A 14,927-nucleotide genomic window follows, 5' to 3' on the forward strand; every position below is an offset into this window, starting at 1 on the left:
GGAACATATTCACAGAATAGTTTACTGCTGATTAATCCTTTGTGATCTTAATTGCTGTGTTTTTGCAGACTGGTAAAACTGTTGTGTGTTGAATGTCTCAATAATTCCATCAACTGGAATGATGTGTTTTCCGTGAAAGCTATTTGTGAGGAGTGCTCTGAAACCTCTAACTTCTCATATTCTTGGAAATTATATCTCGTAAATTCAACTGAAACAGAACCTATTGAAGGTGAGTCACGAGGTGTTGTGGACATTTCCTTAAAACTAAAAATACTAAAATGGATGTTTGTATAAGTGCTGGTGACTAATATTTCTGCAACTGAAAGATCAATGCTTAAGTAACCTTGTGCACTTCACCTATTCCTTTTATGCAGGAAGGTAGCACTTAACTATCCAATAAAGGCTAGGAATTGCAATGTGATGTGAAATAAAACTCGCCTTCAGATTATATGCATTTTTTTGTTTTTACCTGTAGATGTGTTTGTGTTACTAACCAGGGTTAACTGTTCCAGGAGCCAATGGAGAGTATTCAGGAATTGATTGTTCTCTGGCTGATTTATTTTTTGTTTTACATTTTCACATGCATTAGGTGCTCATGCACAGCTATTTACAGTAACATTTCTGTAATATTAACTTTCAACAATTGTAATAAGGGCAGCATGGTGGCTCAGTGGTTAGCACTACTGCCTCATGGTCCTGAGGGCCCGGGTTCGATCCCGACCCTGGGTCACTGTCTGTGTAGAATTTGCACACTCTCCCCTTGTCTGCATGGGTCCCACCTCCACAAATGCAAAGATGTGCCGGGTAGGTGGATTGGCCATGCTAAATTTCCCCGAATTCGGAAAAAAAGAATTGGCTACTCCAAGTTTTTTAAAAAATAGCTGTAATAAAACTTTCAAACTATATTTACATACATTTAAGTTCAGTCACGTTGACGTCATCATGTATCTAGTTGTGCAGACCACAGAGGTCCCAAGTTCATTTCCAATTTATATTGAATGAACAGATTTTAGTTCAGGTAGCAGGTGGAATTAGCAGCCCTGCTAAAAGAGAATTAAAATTAGCTGCAGCTTCTACTCCTATTTGCTGAGATTAAGTATGACTGTCAGACAAGGACAAGAATAACTCTATAGTCATGGCTTCCACAAATGACTAACACTCCCATATTGAAATGTAATTTTTACAAATGCAGATCGCATCAACATGTTACAAGTTTCCAAGCCAAGCTACTGAATAGAATTTTTATTTGCTTCCCATACACAAACATTTCTTCTCCCTCTGGGATATATCCTAGTGTTGACAGGACACAGGGCTTGGAATTCCTATACAGCTTAAGTTCAAACGGCTAAAACAAAGCAGCTTACCAACATGAACTACTTATAAGCTTCCGGCTGTTTGTGTCGTAACAGGTATCTTCCCACTGGGTATTGCACTGCAAGGTTATTTAAAATGGATTGGGAAGAATTCTATCTTCAAATGAAGGGCATAGACCTTTAGATCCCACTAATGAATCAAGTGGTTGGGCAATCATCAACTGTGGCCTGCAAATTCAGGTTTGCTGGGTTTTCACTCCAAACATCAAGCCCACCATCCCTTAGTTAAGGAACAAACCAGCATTATCCTCACTGCAAAGAGATAGATAGAGAATCTGAGAGAATATCCTAAATCAAGCAAGTAATTCACTGCAGTTAAAATGGTACTCAGACAGATTGCTAAAGGGAAAAACCTTGGGCTGGATTCTCCGATTTTGCTGACATGTCCTGATACCAGCGTGCGAATGGTGGCGTTTTACGACCGAAAATTTGGGGCAAAACGGCTACCGATTCTCCGTTTTCTGGGAGCTTGCTGTCCAGCAGCGTAGAGCACCCGGTTCTAGTTGCTGATATGGCCCAGAGAATTGCCGGGTCCATGTCTGCGCATGGTGGCAGACTGTAGCAGCCGCACCGTGCGGCCCCTTTGGCTGGCTCGCAGGCCCCGGACCACCCCTCCTAACAGGGCCCTCCCCCGACTGTGGTGGCGCTGGACTGAGTCCGCAACCACCACACCGAGTTCCCGACGGATAATGGAACATGTGACCGACGCCATCGGGATATCGACCGGTGGGGGGGCGGAACGTCCTGAGGGCGTCGATACGGCTTGTGGGCGGCATACTTCTAGAGTATGCTGCTTTAGAGGGGGCAGAGCTTCGCGAAAGTGGCGGCGCCCCTGATTTAGTCGGGAACAGGTATTCTCCGGCCGATCGCCGAACGTAATTTTAGAGTCTGCGACAGGAGAATCCCGCCCCTTATCTTGTTTTCTCTTCACTTTATTCATTTAGTTGCTCTAGTCTCAGAATTCCATGAAACCCTACCAACTCAAAAATGTATGGATGGGTGGATGAAATTTGCTGAATCTGCCTTTGCCAAAAGAGGACTGATGCAAGTTTTTCATCATTGTTCATCCTATTTGGTGTATTGGGTTATACTGGAAGGAGTGTAATGGCAGCACGGTGGCGCAGTGGGTTAGCCCTGTTGCCTCATGGCGCCGAGGTCTCAGGTTTGATCCCGGCTCTGGGTCACTGCCCATGTGGAGTTTGCACATTCTCCCCGTGTTTGCGTGGGTTTCGCCCCCACAATCCAAAGATGTGCAGGCTCGGTGGATTGGCGACGCTAAATTGCCCCTTAATTGGAAAAAATTAATTGGCTACTCTAAACGTATAAAAAAAAGGAGTGTAATCAGTGCCCCTGTTGATCTGCTTAACAGCTTTCATTCCTGCCTTTCACACTTCCAGCGTGTAACTCTCACTGATATCATCCACAGAGACAGGCTCAACTTTCCCATATGAAGATGACACCCAGTTATACCATCACAGAATTTATTTCAACCTCTTTACCAATTCCTGACTGACTGACAAATTGCAGACAAGTCAGAAAAGTCTTTTGTGACGGAACCGACAAATTGAATATTTGCCATTTCTCCTAATCCCCCCCCCCAAAACCTCGGCGCCTGCACCTTTTCTCTCATGAAAGGTATTTCAGAAATGCTAATTGTTGCACCAACTAGTAGTTTGTTTCTGGATATCTAAGCAGTAGGAGGTTAACTTTTGTCAAGTTTCAGGTGCTTATAATCCAGTAGTAACCTGAGACATACCGAAAGAGAACTACATTAGACACCTGGTTAAAAGACTAGTGGAAATAGCTGAAAATGCTGTAATGATGTACATTTTAAACAGTTGTACTGTGTTAATCATTAAGTAAAGATGAATACTTAGATATCAACCCCCTGAAGGCAGAAGATGCATATATTTTTCATTGCATTTTTCAGACTCTTGTTTACATCGGGCAGCACGGTAGCATCGTGGTTAGCACAGTTGCTTCACAGCTCCAGGGTCGCAGGTTCGATTCCCGGCTTGGGTCACTGTCTGTGCGGACTCTGCACATATTCCCCGTGTTTGTGTGGGTTTCCTCTGGGTGCTCCTGTTTCCTCCCACAGTCCAAGATGTGCAGTTTAGGTGGATTGTCCATGCTAAATGGCCCTTCGTGTCCAAAATGGTTAAGTGTGGTTACTGGGCTATGGGGATAGGGTGGAGGTGTGGACTTAAGTAGGGTGCTCTTTCCAAGGGCCGGTGCAGATTCGATTGGCCGAATGGCCTCCTTCTACACTGCAAATTTAGCACACTGGGCTAAATCGCTGGCTTTTAAAGCAGACCAAGGCAGGCCAGCAGCACTGTTCAATTCCCGTACCAGCCTCCCCGAACAGGCGCCAGAATGTGGCGACTAGGGGCTTTTCACAGTAACTTCATTGAAGCCTACTCGTGACAATAAGCGATTTTCATTTTCAATTCTATGATTCTATGATCTGTTGGGTTCACTTCAAAAGGCTGTGTAGTGACAAAATCTGTGATTTGCTTCATTATTGCGAATAATATGTGCAATATGTGATTTTCAAAATAAAGGTGAAGAAAAACTGGTCACTGCTTTTCAAAGAAATTCATCTAATTCTGTATTTAAAGTTTAGTCCATTTTGCCGTTCACTCATACTGCTTTTAATATTATGTGCAATAAAAACAAAGTGCTGGACATACAAGGCCATATTCTGCAAGATTAAATCTGTTTCTATCTCCACATATGCTGCCAGACCTGCCGAGTATTCCTAGCATTTTGTATTTGTTTAAGATTTCCAGCATCTGCAATATTTTGCTTTCATATAAATTTTACTTGTGTTTTGCAGTTCCGTTCTGTAAACTGGTGGTAGACAATTTACAGTCAAGTTTATATGGGTCTATTGTGACTGCTCCACCTGCACCTGATGTGACATCCAGCAGACAGATATTATTGAGTCCTGCTACTTCTAGTACCGACGCTCAAAGAGCCCGGTCTACAGCCAGTCTTTTCAGCAACGGCACTCTCGATGCTTGGATGGGCCCAGTTGACAGTGTTATTAGCACTGCTACACTTTCAACTCCTCCTGTTATTCCAGTCAATACCTCTACAGTTAGTGCAACAAACAGAATAGTACGAACCACTACTTCACAAGATCCGTACCCATTTCCAATTCCTGAAGAGCAGATCTTCAGTGGAAGGCCTCGCGCAAGGCTTCCACGAACTACAAAGTCAGCAAATGCCTCCGGTAAATCTTGTAAAACTCACAATTTTGTGTGTGTGCGTAAGTGTTTCTGTACATACAAGTAGGGTGGCATGCAGTGCAGTGGTTAGCACTGCGGCGCTGAGGACACGGGTTCGAATCCTGGCCCTGGCTCACTGTCCGTATGGAGTTTGCTCATTCTCCCATCTCTGCGTGGGTTTCACCCCCATAACCCAAAGATGTGAAGGTTGGGTGGATTGGCCACGCTAAATTGCCCATTAATTGGAAAAAAAATTAATTGGGTACTCTAAATTTATTTTTAAAAAATGTATATCCAAGTAAAACTGTGCATGATGTGTGTTTCCTTTTTATAGTTACAGCAGAATGCAATTTTGGATTTGTTGAATTTGCCTCCTCAGAAGATCTTTAAACATAGTGGCATGTTCGTCTTGCATGTCATTCAGGGCTAGTTGTTTTGATGTATTCTGAGTGATCAGCAATTTGTAGCCACACTCCATCATGACTCGCATCCTTTCTTCCGCTCAGTCCAGACCTGCTGCTGTTTTACTTGGAGGCAAATACAAGTTTTAATAAGAAAATGTGGCCATAAAATAGTGTTAACAGGCAAGTAAGGTAGCACAGTAGTTAGGACTGTTGCTTCACAGCGCCAGGGACCCGAGTTCGATTCCCGGCTTGGGTCACTGTCTGTGCAGACTCTGCGCTGATCCCGATTTTTCTGGACGCCTGATTCTCCGCCGAGTAGGGGACCCTGCCACCGACTGTGGGGGTGGAGAATCCAGCCCAGTATATAACAACAACAGTCATTACCAGTACAGGTTCTCATACAAGCCAAAATTCAATCTAAATCATGGGGTTCATAGAGTCCAAGATCAGCAACAAGCACACAGCATATTCTTCACTCTCCAAGTCATCATCCTTGCATTCACCAAATTAGCTACCACTCCAGCAGGACTCCGTGCTCTGCTTATATCGTCTAGCAAGGGTCTAAGGCTGATCCTCTTTGCACTGATACCTGATGGGGGTTTTCCACTTGCCTTCCCTGTGACTTCCGGGTTGACGCCACCTTGATAGGGCGAAACTCTGTCAATAAACTGGAGAATCTGAGAAGAGTACCACTTTTCCAGCACCCAGCCTCTGGGTACACCACACCAGATAATGTGAAACATACCCTGGCAAAGGCTCAGTACTGCTGGGACGGGTGGATGTGGAGAAAAGGAAAGCTGTAAGCTGGCACTTCTAATGTGCTCCCTCAGGGGGACAGATGATGCGGAGCTGTCTTAGGGAGCTTCAGACCTGTAAGAAAAATAAAAAATAATAAATTGCAATGGAAAAACGTTGCAAAATGTGTCTGGGCAGCACATTCAAACACAATCCTTAGTCTCCAGGCACCTTTTAATATCATTTCAGCCCTGACGTTTCATCCCATCCTGGATTGAGGTTTCAGCAAAAACGTAAAGTCTGCCTGGCCAATTGACCTGCCCGCCAACCGTAAAAGCAGACTGGCCATGTAAAACTGAGGTCATTTGGCCTCCTTAATGGGCTAAATTGCCTGCTTGATTGTCTCGTGTGCACCCACCAACTGAAATATCGCACGAGTGTGTGATGATGTCCAGACTTGTGCCTGACATCAATTCACGTGATTTCACATGTTTCCAGGTCGGGTGCAAGCCTGCCTGCGGAATGTAAAATTCTAATCCTGGAAAGACACGTCAGGTCTGACAGCGTCTGGGGACAAAGAAAATCATTGACCATTTCAAGTTGTGACCTTGCATAAGAACCATCCAAATAACATTTCTGTGTTTCAGTTTGTATTTTATCCACTTCTCAATTTGTTCTGATAAATAGATAAGGTTTTGGAAATGCTTCACTTGCTGCAGTTAGTGTAAACCTATTGGCTACTTAACAAGAAAACTATTTTTTTAAAAAAGCTCAGTGATTTACACTCTTGTATCTCAAAATGAGTAAGCTTGTGTCATTGCTATTTTTAGATGTTACTGAAACTCTGAATACAACCAGCAGTCAGAACTTCTCTTCTGTTTCTGAGGGATTGCAGATCTCAGCAATACCTTTAATTGCTTCCCCCAGTATAAATGGATCACAGCTCCACATCTCAGAGGGTGAAGTCACTGAAAGGGGAGGTAAAGTAGAAGTAATAAATGCAAATTATTATTTTGGACAATGAAAGGTTTCCTTTATTAGGTTTGTAATTTGATCCTATTTTCACATGAAAAGCAGGACTGTATAATTTTAGCCTGATATTTAGGTATACATAACATTTTTTGTGGGGAAAATGTCAATTGCATTCATTTTAATGCATTGTGTCAACCTTTTGTCTGTCTTGATTGACTGAATTCACTTGATAATTGCGAAGCTGCCTGAAGACTCATGACAAACTCCTCAACATTGATTCTGTTCCTTTTCATGGCCACTGCCTCAGGCAGAACTAAACTTATTGATCTCACCATCCTGTTTGAAGCTTGTCTTTTGAGCCCACATCCGCTTACTGGCACTTCCATATCATTGCCCTCCTGACTTACCCCATCTGTTGCTAAAACTCTCATCCATGCTTTTAGTACTGCCAGACATGATTATTCCCACAATGTCCTGGCCAACCTCCAAGTTTCTACCCTTCATAAACTTAAACTCATCCAAAACCTTGCAGCCTATACCATAACTCACATTCATCCATCACTTCTGTACTCGATGACCTGCATTGTCTCAGGATCTCCAAATACCTCTATTTTAAAATTCTCATCCACATGCTCAGCCCCTTCTATGGTCTCATTTTTCTTATTTCTGTAACCCTCCTACAGTTCTCAGGAACCCTTACTTTTCCAGACCTCTGGGGTGCGATTCTCCCAAAGGGAGACAAAGTCCCAATGCCGGAGTGAAAACTGGAATGTTTCACTTCGGTGTCGGAGCCCGCTCCCAGCCCCCTATTCTCCCGCCCCGGGGGGCTAGGAGCGGGGTCGGGTCTTTTACGCACGCTGGGCCTTGGCGCCGCATAAAATGTGGTGCCGCATCAATGACATGGCTGGTGGCGTAAATTGAGTCATCCACGCCTGCGCGGTTGCCGTCCTCCCTGAGGCCGCCCCGCAAGAAGACGGCGGATGGATCTTGCGGGGCGGCGGAGGAAAGAAGGTCCTCCTTTAGAGAGGCCAGCCCGCCGATCGGTGGGCCCCGATCGTGGGCCAGACTCCATCGGAGCCCCCCCCCCCTGGTAAAGGACCACCCCCCCCCCCCCGGTAAAGGAACCCCCCCCCACAGGCCGACACCCCCAGCATTCCCGCTGGCAGCGACCAGGTGTGGACGGCGCTGGCGGGACTGTCAGGTTTTTCGCTGGCCGCTCGGCCCATTCGGGCCGGAGAATCGCCGCATATGGCGAGTGGTGGTTCTCCGAGTGGCTCCCGTCCGTGCCCGTCTGCCGAGGGTTCACTTTCAGGAAGTCCGATCTGACTTCAGAAGCTGTGATGGTGGGTATAGGTGTGTTGTGAGCTGCTGGGGCTCTCGACAGTTGGTTTCCTGCTCGAACCGAGCATAGAATGCTTTGAGTTCATTGGGGAGGGATGCGCTGCTGCTGGAGATACTGCTCGGCTTCGCTTTGTCGTCTGTTATGTTGTTAGATCTTGCCACAACCACCGAGAGTCTGTAACGCTAGTCTGTGACTCTAGCTTGGTCTGATATTCCCTCTTGGCATCTCGGATGGCTTTGCGAAGGTCGTACCTGGACCTATACAATATAGGTCATACAGCAATAAAGTTACTGTGATAATTCCCTAGTCGCCATACTCCGGCGCCTGCTCAGGTACACTGAGGAAGAATTCAACATGTCCAAGTGACCTAACAGCACATCATTTGGGACTTGTGGGTGGAAACCAGAGCACCCGGATGAAACCCACTGAAACACGGGAAGAACGTGCAGGCTCCACACAGACAGTGACCCAAGCCGGGAATCGAACCAGGGACCCTGACGCCGTGAAGTGATAGTGCTAACCACTGTGCAACCGTACCCCCCAACACCTTGATCAGGCTGCCTCTCAATCTTCTCTGCTCCAGCGAAAACAACCCAAGCCTATGCAACCTCTCTTCATAACTTAAATGTTCCATCCCAGGCAACATCCTGGTGAATCGCCTCAGCACCCCCTCCAGTACAATCACATCCTTCCTATAATGTGGCGACCAAAATTACACACAGTACTCCAGCTGTGGCCTCGCCAAAGTTCTATACATCTCCAACATGACCTCCCTGCTTTTGTAATCTACGCCTCGATTGATGCAGGCAAATGTCCCATATTCCTTTTTCATCACCCTATAACCAGCCGTTCTGCCTTCAGAGATCTATGGATAAACACGCCAAGGTCCCTTTGTCCCTTGGAACTTCCCAGTGTCATGCCATCCATTGAATATTTCCTTGTCACATTACTCCTTCCAAAGTGTATCACCTCACATTTGTCAGGGTTTGACCATCCCGTCTATATCTTCCTGTAACCCAAAACACTCAACCTCACTGTTGGCCAGCCAGGCAATCTTTGTATCATCCGCAAACTTACCGATCCTACCCCCCACATAGTCATCAATGTAATTTCTATAAATGATAAACAATAGGTGACCCAGCACAGATCCCTGGGGTATGCCACTGGACCCTGGCTTCCAGTCACTAAAGCAGCCATCTGTCATCACTCTGTCTCTTACATCTAAGCCAATTTTGAATCCACCATATCAACTTACCCTGTATTCCTTGTGCATTTGCCTTATTTATAAGTCTCTCATGTGGGATCTTGTCAAAGGCTTTGCTGAAATCCATGTAAACTACATCAACTTCATTACCCTCATCTACCCACCTGGTCACATGCTCAAAAAACTCAACTACATTTGTTCAACATGACCTTCCTCTGACAAAGCCATGCTGACTATTCCTGATCAAACCTTGCCTCTCCAACTGGAGGTAGATTCTCTCCTTCAAAATTTTCTCCAATAGTTTCCCTACCCTGATGTGAGACTCACTGGTCTGGAGTTCCCTGGCTTATCTCTACAACCTTTCTTAAATAGTGGGTTTAGCTCAGTTGGCTGAACAGGTGGTTCATGATGCAGAGTGAAGCTAGCAGCTCGGGTTCATTTCCTATACCGGCTGAGGTTATTCATGAAGCCACGCCTCCTCAACCTTGCCTCTCTCCTGAGGCGTGGTGATCCTCAGGTTAAATCACCACCAGTCAGTTCTCCCCCTCAAAGGGGAAAGCAGAATATGGTCATCTGGGATTTAGGCGACTTTAATTTTATCTGTTGAGTATTAAATGAATTTCAACAGCTAATTTACCATAGATGTTCAGGTATTCTTAATTTGCAGCCTTTGTAAATACACTTGCCTTTTTCAATTATTGGGCGGGATGATGGTTAGCACTGCTGCCTCACAGTGCCAGGGACCCGGGTTCAATTCTGACCTCTGGGACTGTCTGTGTGGAGTTTTAATGTGGAGATGCTCGCGTTGGACTGGGGTGGGCACAGTTACAAGTCTTTCAACACCAGGTTGAAGTCCAACAGGTTTGTTTGGAATCACAAGCTTACGCTGTGCAGCTCCTTCATCAAATGTGTGGAGTTTGCACATTCTTCCGTGTCTGTGTGAGTTTCCTCCAGGTGCTCCAGTTTTCTCCCACAGTCCAAAGATGCTCAGGTGAGGTAGATTGGATATGCTAAGCTGCCCCTTGGTGTGGTTACGAGGAGAGTGTGGGGGACTGGGCCTCGATAGGATGATCTTTCAGAGGGTCGGTGCACCCTGATGGGCCGAATAACCTTCTTCTGCACTGTAGGGATTCCATAATTATTGCTTGACAAAATGTTTCTTCAACACCTCAGATCTACTTCCTTCAGTAAACACTTCAAAGGAAATACTTAACGCGCCCTTCCCAGTTGCATCAAACAGGTCCTTGGAAAGGTTGGCAAACTTTCTCCACATGTTGTGGAATCTCTCCTTGGACTCCCGGATTGGATTGGATTTTGTTTATTGTCACGTGTACCGAGGTACAGTGAAAAGTATTTTTCTGCGAGCAGCTCAACAGATCATTAAGTACAGGGGAAAAAAAGGAAATAAAAGAAAATACATAACAGGGCAACACAAGGTACACAATGTAACTACACAAACACCGGTATCGGGTGAAGCATGCAAGGGTGTAGTGTTAATGAGGTCAGTCCACAGAGGGTCGTTTAGGAGTCTGGTAACGGCAGGGAAGAAGCTATTTTTGAGTCTGTTTGTGCGTGTTCTCAGGCTTTTGTTTCTCCTGCCCAACGGAAGATGTTGGAGAGTGAGTAAGCTGGGTGGGAGGGGTCTTTGATTATGCTGCCTGCTTGCCCCAGGCAGCGGAGGTGTAGATAGAGTCAATGGGTGGGAGGCAAGTTCGTGTGATGGACTGGGCTGTGTTCATGACTCTCTGAAGTTTATTGCAGTCTTGGGCTGAGCAGTTGCCATACCAGGCTGTGATGCAGCCAGATAGGATGCTGTCTTTGGTGCATCTGTAAAAGTTGGTAAGAGTCAATGTGCTCATACCGAATTTCCTTAGTTTCCTGAGGAAGTATAGACGCTGTTGTGCTTTCTGGCCAGACGTGCTGAGTGGCCAGATATGACATTTGTTGAGTGCTGGAGGGCATAAATGCCATACTGGGTTTTCAGCCGGTAGTGAGAGAACTAATTCAAGGAAACAACCCATTTGAGCTCATCCTTGCTAGTCCACATGTTGCAAGACACTGTTGGTAGGAGGAACACAGTCCATGTGGCAGAAAAGGACTGTCTTCACTCTGAGGACACCCTCCATCATGTGTAGACCTACCATAGTGCTAATTGGGATATATTTAGTGTGGAGCAGCTGCTCAAAGCTTGGCATCTATATTGTGCAGAAGCATCAATAACTTTGTGTTCAATTGCAATCTGGAACCTCACGCTAGCATATCTCCTGCTATCAAGCCAGGGGAACTAACCCTGGTTCAATGGTAAATGCAGGAGAGCATGCAAGGGGCAACAGCAGTGTACCTGAAGGTGAGGTGCCAACCTGTGAAGCTACGACACAACTGCATTAATGCCAAAGAGTGAAAGCAACCTGCTATTTGTGGTGATATGCCTGTAAGCAATATCATGGATGGATGGTGTGCAACCTACAACCAGTAGGTGGCAGTGCAAACACACCATGCGGTCTCCAGACAGAGATCATGTGACCAGGGACTCCAATATAAGTGGGGCCACATCCGGCCATCACCAGATGGTTGTAGGAGATGGTTATAAGACATACAGGTGAACAGTCATGCTAGGTGTAGTTCCAGAGGAGTGCAAAGAAATGCCATGATAACTTGCTCTGTAACAGATCTCTATCTTGCCACGTGTGATTCAATAAGATCCTGGTTTGGACAAGTCAGTTAGTTCGATTCCTTTGCAAGACATGGAAAGCCAAACACAACACTATTGACAGAGTTAAGCAATTCCACAACCAACAGATCAGATCAAAGCGCTAAAGTCTTAGGGCAGCACGGTGGCACAATGGTAACACTGCAGTCTCACGGTGCCGAGGTGCCAGGTTCGATCCCGGCTCTGGGTCACTGTCTGTGTGGAGCTTGCACATTCTCCCCGTGTTTGCGTGGGTTTCACCCCCACAACCCAAAAGATGTGCGAGGAAGGTGGATTGACCACGCTAAATTGCCCATTAATTGGGAAAAATTGGGTACTCCAAATTTACATAAAAAAAGCTCCACGGTCTTGCCACATCAAGTCATGGATGGTGGTGGGCAGTTGAACAATGAATGGATGGAGAAGGCTCCACAAATATCCCCAGGCTCAAAGATGCTCCATTACCCCAACAAATTGGCCACATATGTCTTGTGCATAAAGGCAGGATAAATTAAATCCAGTTAGATAGCACTCCATAAGTCTCTCTGTCATCATTAGTGTCCTAAGTCCAACAGTCTTGAGCTGCTTCATTGATGACCTTTCCTCCATCATTAGGTCAGAGGTGGGGATGTTCATTGAATACAGTGTTCAGTTCCATTCACAACTTCTCAGTTAATCATGCAGTGTGTTCCTGCATTCAGCCTGCGTATTGGTGAGGATTGGATTGATAAGTAGCAGCTAATATTTTATCAAACAAGTGCTAGAAAATGATCATCTCCAACAAGAGAGAGTATCAAATGATCTCTGTTGACAGTGTGATATTTCCAGCATTAAGCCACCTGTCATCAACAGTGGGTGGGGGTCACCTTTGACTATTTTAAATTCTGTAAATATTTTAATTTCACTTTTTGGTTGTATGATGTAAAAGCCTAATTAACTTCATGGCTACATCTAAGCTCTTTTCGCCCATTACAATGAATTATTCTGAACAGTGAACAAGAAGGGGCTCACTGTCCGATGGGCATTCCTTTTGATTTAATCGGATCACTACCTGCATAATAGATCCAATGATTTTTTAAATGTAAAATATGTTAAGAAAGATGATTATTTTTAGCCACAAAAAGCCACTGTGTTCTTGTCTCAGTCTTTGACCCCATTTGCTTTTAATTTTCAGCTACTGGCAGTAGCAGGATCGATGTGAATATTAGTGGAAGTGTCTTTGGAGAAGGTTCTTCAAATGCAACAGAGAATTCCACTGATTATTCAGGTAACAGAGTACAACAATAGTTGGTGAATCTGCATGGAATATGCCTGTCTCCATTTCAGACATTTAAGTCACTGCTGCATGCACCAATCATTTCTTTGTTATGAGTTCAATTTATTCTTGCCTATTTTGTAGAGGTTTTCTTGTTTAATGTTTAAGATATTTTTAGTGATATGGCCAGCAACTTCATCCTTCTTCCTGTTTAAAAAATAATCCATTCTCAAGTTATGAATGAATATAGCTTTCATACAACAAGGAAATATCTGATGAAAGGTTATCAATCTGAAACATTGGGTGGGATTTCCTCCTCACCCGTGTTTTACAGAGGAAGCCTGCCATTGGCCAGCGACAGGGTCTTCCAGTTCCGCTGTTCCCAATGGATTTTCCCGTTGTTGACACTCTTAGCCGCTGGGGAATCTGCAGCGGGTGTCGCCATTGGCAAGATCAGAAGATCCTGCTGGCAGGAACGGTTGATAAATTTCAGCCATTAACTCTGATTCTCTCATCACACATGCTATCTGACTTGCATTTTCAAAATGTGTTCCAACATTTTCAGTTTTTAATACTGAATAGACTTTAACTGCAAGCTTTTGTCTCCTTTGTTTTCATTGGTTACATAATTGCATAGTTGAGTGAGTGAGTGGGCAAGTGAATGGCAGATGCAGTATAATTGCGATAAATGCAAGGTTATCCACTTTGGTAGCAAAAACGGGAAGTCAGTCTATCTGAAGATATAACATGGGCAGCATAGGTGCAAAGCTGTACACTGAAGTGGGGAAGAGGGGTGATGTCAATAGAAGGTCCCAAACACCTAAGGTTGTTGGGGAGGAACAGAGGGCAGGGACCCAACGTCTAATTGGCCCAGATACTGGGAAGCTAGTGAGGAGCAACAACTACCCCATGCCGCTGGTGATTGATAAGGCCCAGAGATCCCTCTGGCTGAAACCCAAGGCGGGGGAGCTGCCAAGAACGATTATTGCCAAGTTACACCAGTACCAGGACTGGGAAGAAATCCTATCTGAATATTCACCTGGAACATCAGAGGACTGAAAACAGCCCAGTGAACAGATCCAGAGTCTTCGTCCACCTGAAAAGTATGAAAGCCGTCATAGTCTTCCTCCAAGAGAAGCACCTGAGGGAGAAGGACCGACTGTGGGTAAGGAAGGGATGGGTGGGACAGATGGACCATTAACGTCAGAAGACAAGAGCTAAGGGGATAGCCATATTGCTCAGCACGAGGACGTAATTTAATGTGATCTTGATGGTTATGGACCCGGGGAATGGTATGCCATGGTCAGTGGTGTCCTAAACGGGGCACCAGTGGTCCAAGTGAACGTGTACGGGTTAAACTGGGATGACATGGAATGTGTAAAGAAGACCATGGCAGAAATCCCCGACATAGATATGCACCGACTGATCACGGTGGGGGGACATTAACTGTGTACAGGACCTGCTGCGGATAGGTCAAACCCCAAAACGGGGAAAACAGCAAGCATGGCTAGAGATCGAGGAACATTTATGGGCAGATGGGGACTGTAGACCCATGGCAGTTCATGCACCCGGGTGAGAAGCACTTGCTTTTTTTTGCAAGTGCACAAGTTCTAGACCTTTATCGACTTCTTTGTGGTGGGGAAATCAGTGCTTCCAGGGATAGTACGAGCGGAATACTCCCCGATTGTAATCTCCGACCATGCTCCACATTACATGGATGTGA

General features: G+C 45.3%; 1 protein-coding gene across 1 annotated transcript in view; it reads left to right on the forward strand.

Moving 5' to 3' along the window:
• The window catches only part of LOC119965687 (polycystic kidney disease protein 1-like 1), a 289,484-nt gene that overhangs the window by 58,057 nt on the left and 216,500 nt on the right, over positions 1-14,927 (forward strand). Inside the window, exons 10-13 of the mRNA XM_038796448.1 lie at positions 69-229; positions 4,210-4,608; positions 6,573-6,722; positions 13,124-13,216. Coding sequence (XP_038652376.1) covers positions 69-229; positions 4,210-4,608; positions 6,573-6,722; positions 13,124-13,216 — 803 coding nt within the window. The remainder of the gene's footprint in view (positions 1-68; positions 230-4,209; positions 4,609-6,572; positions 6,723-13,123; positions 13,217-14,927) is intronic.

This window comes from Scyliorhinus canicula, chromosome 5 (genome assembly GCF_902713615.1).
Source record: "Scyliorhinus canicula chromosome 5, sScyCan1.1, whole genome shotgun sequence".
NCBI lineage: Eukaryota > Metazoa > Chordata > Chondrichthyes > Carcharhiniformes > Scyliorhinidae > Scyliorhinus > Scyliorhinus canicula.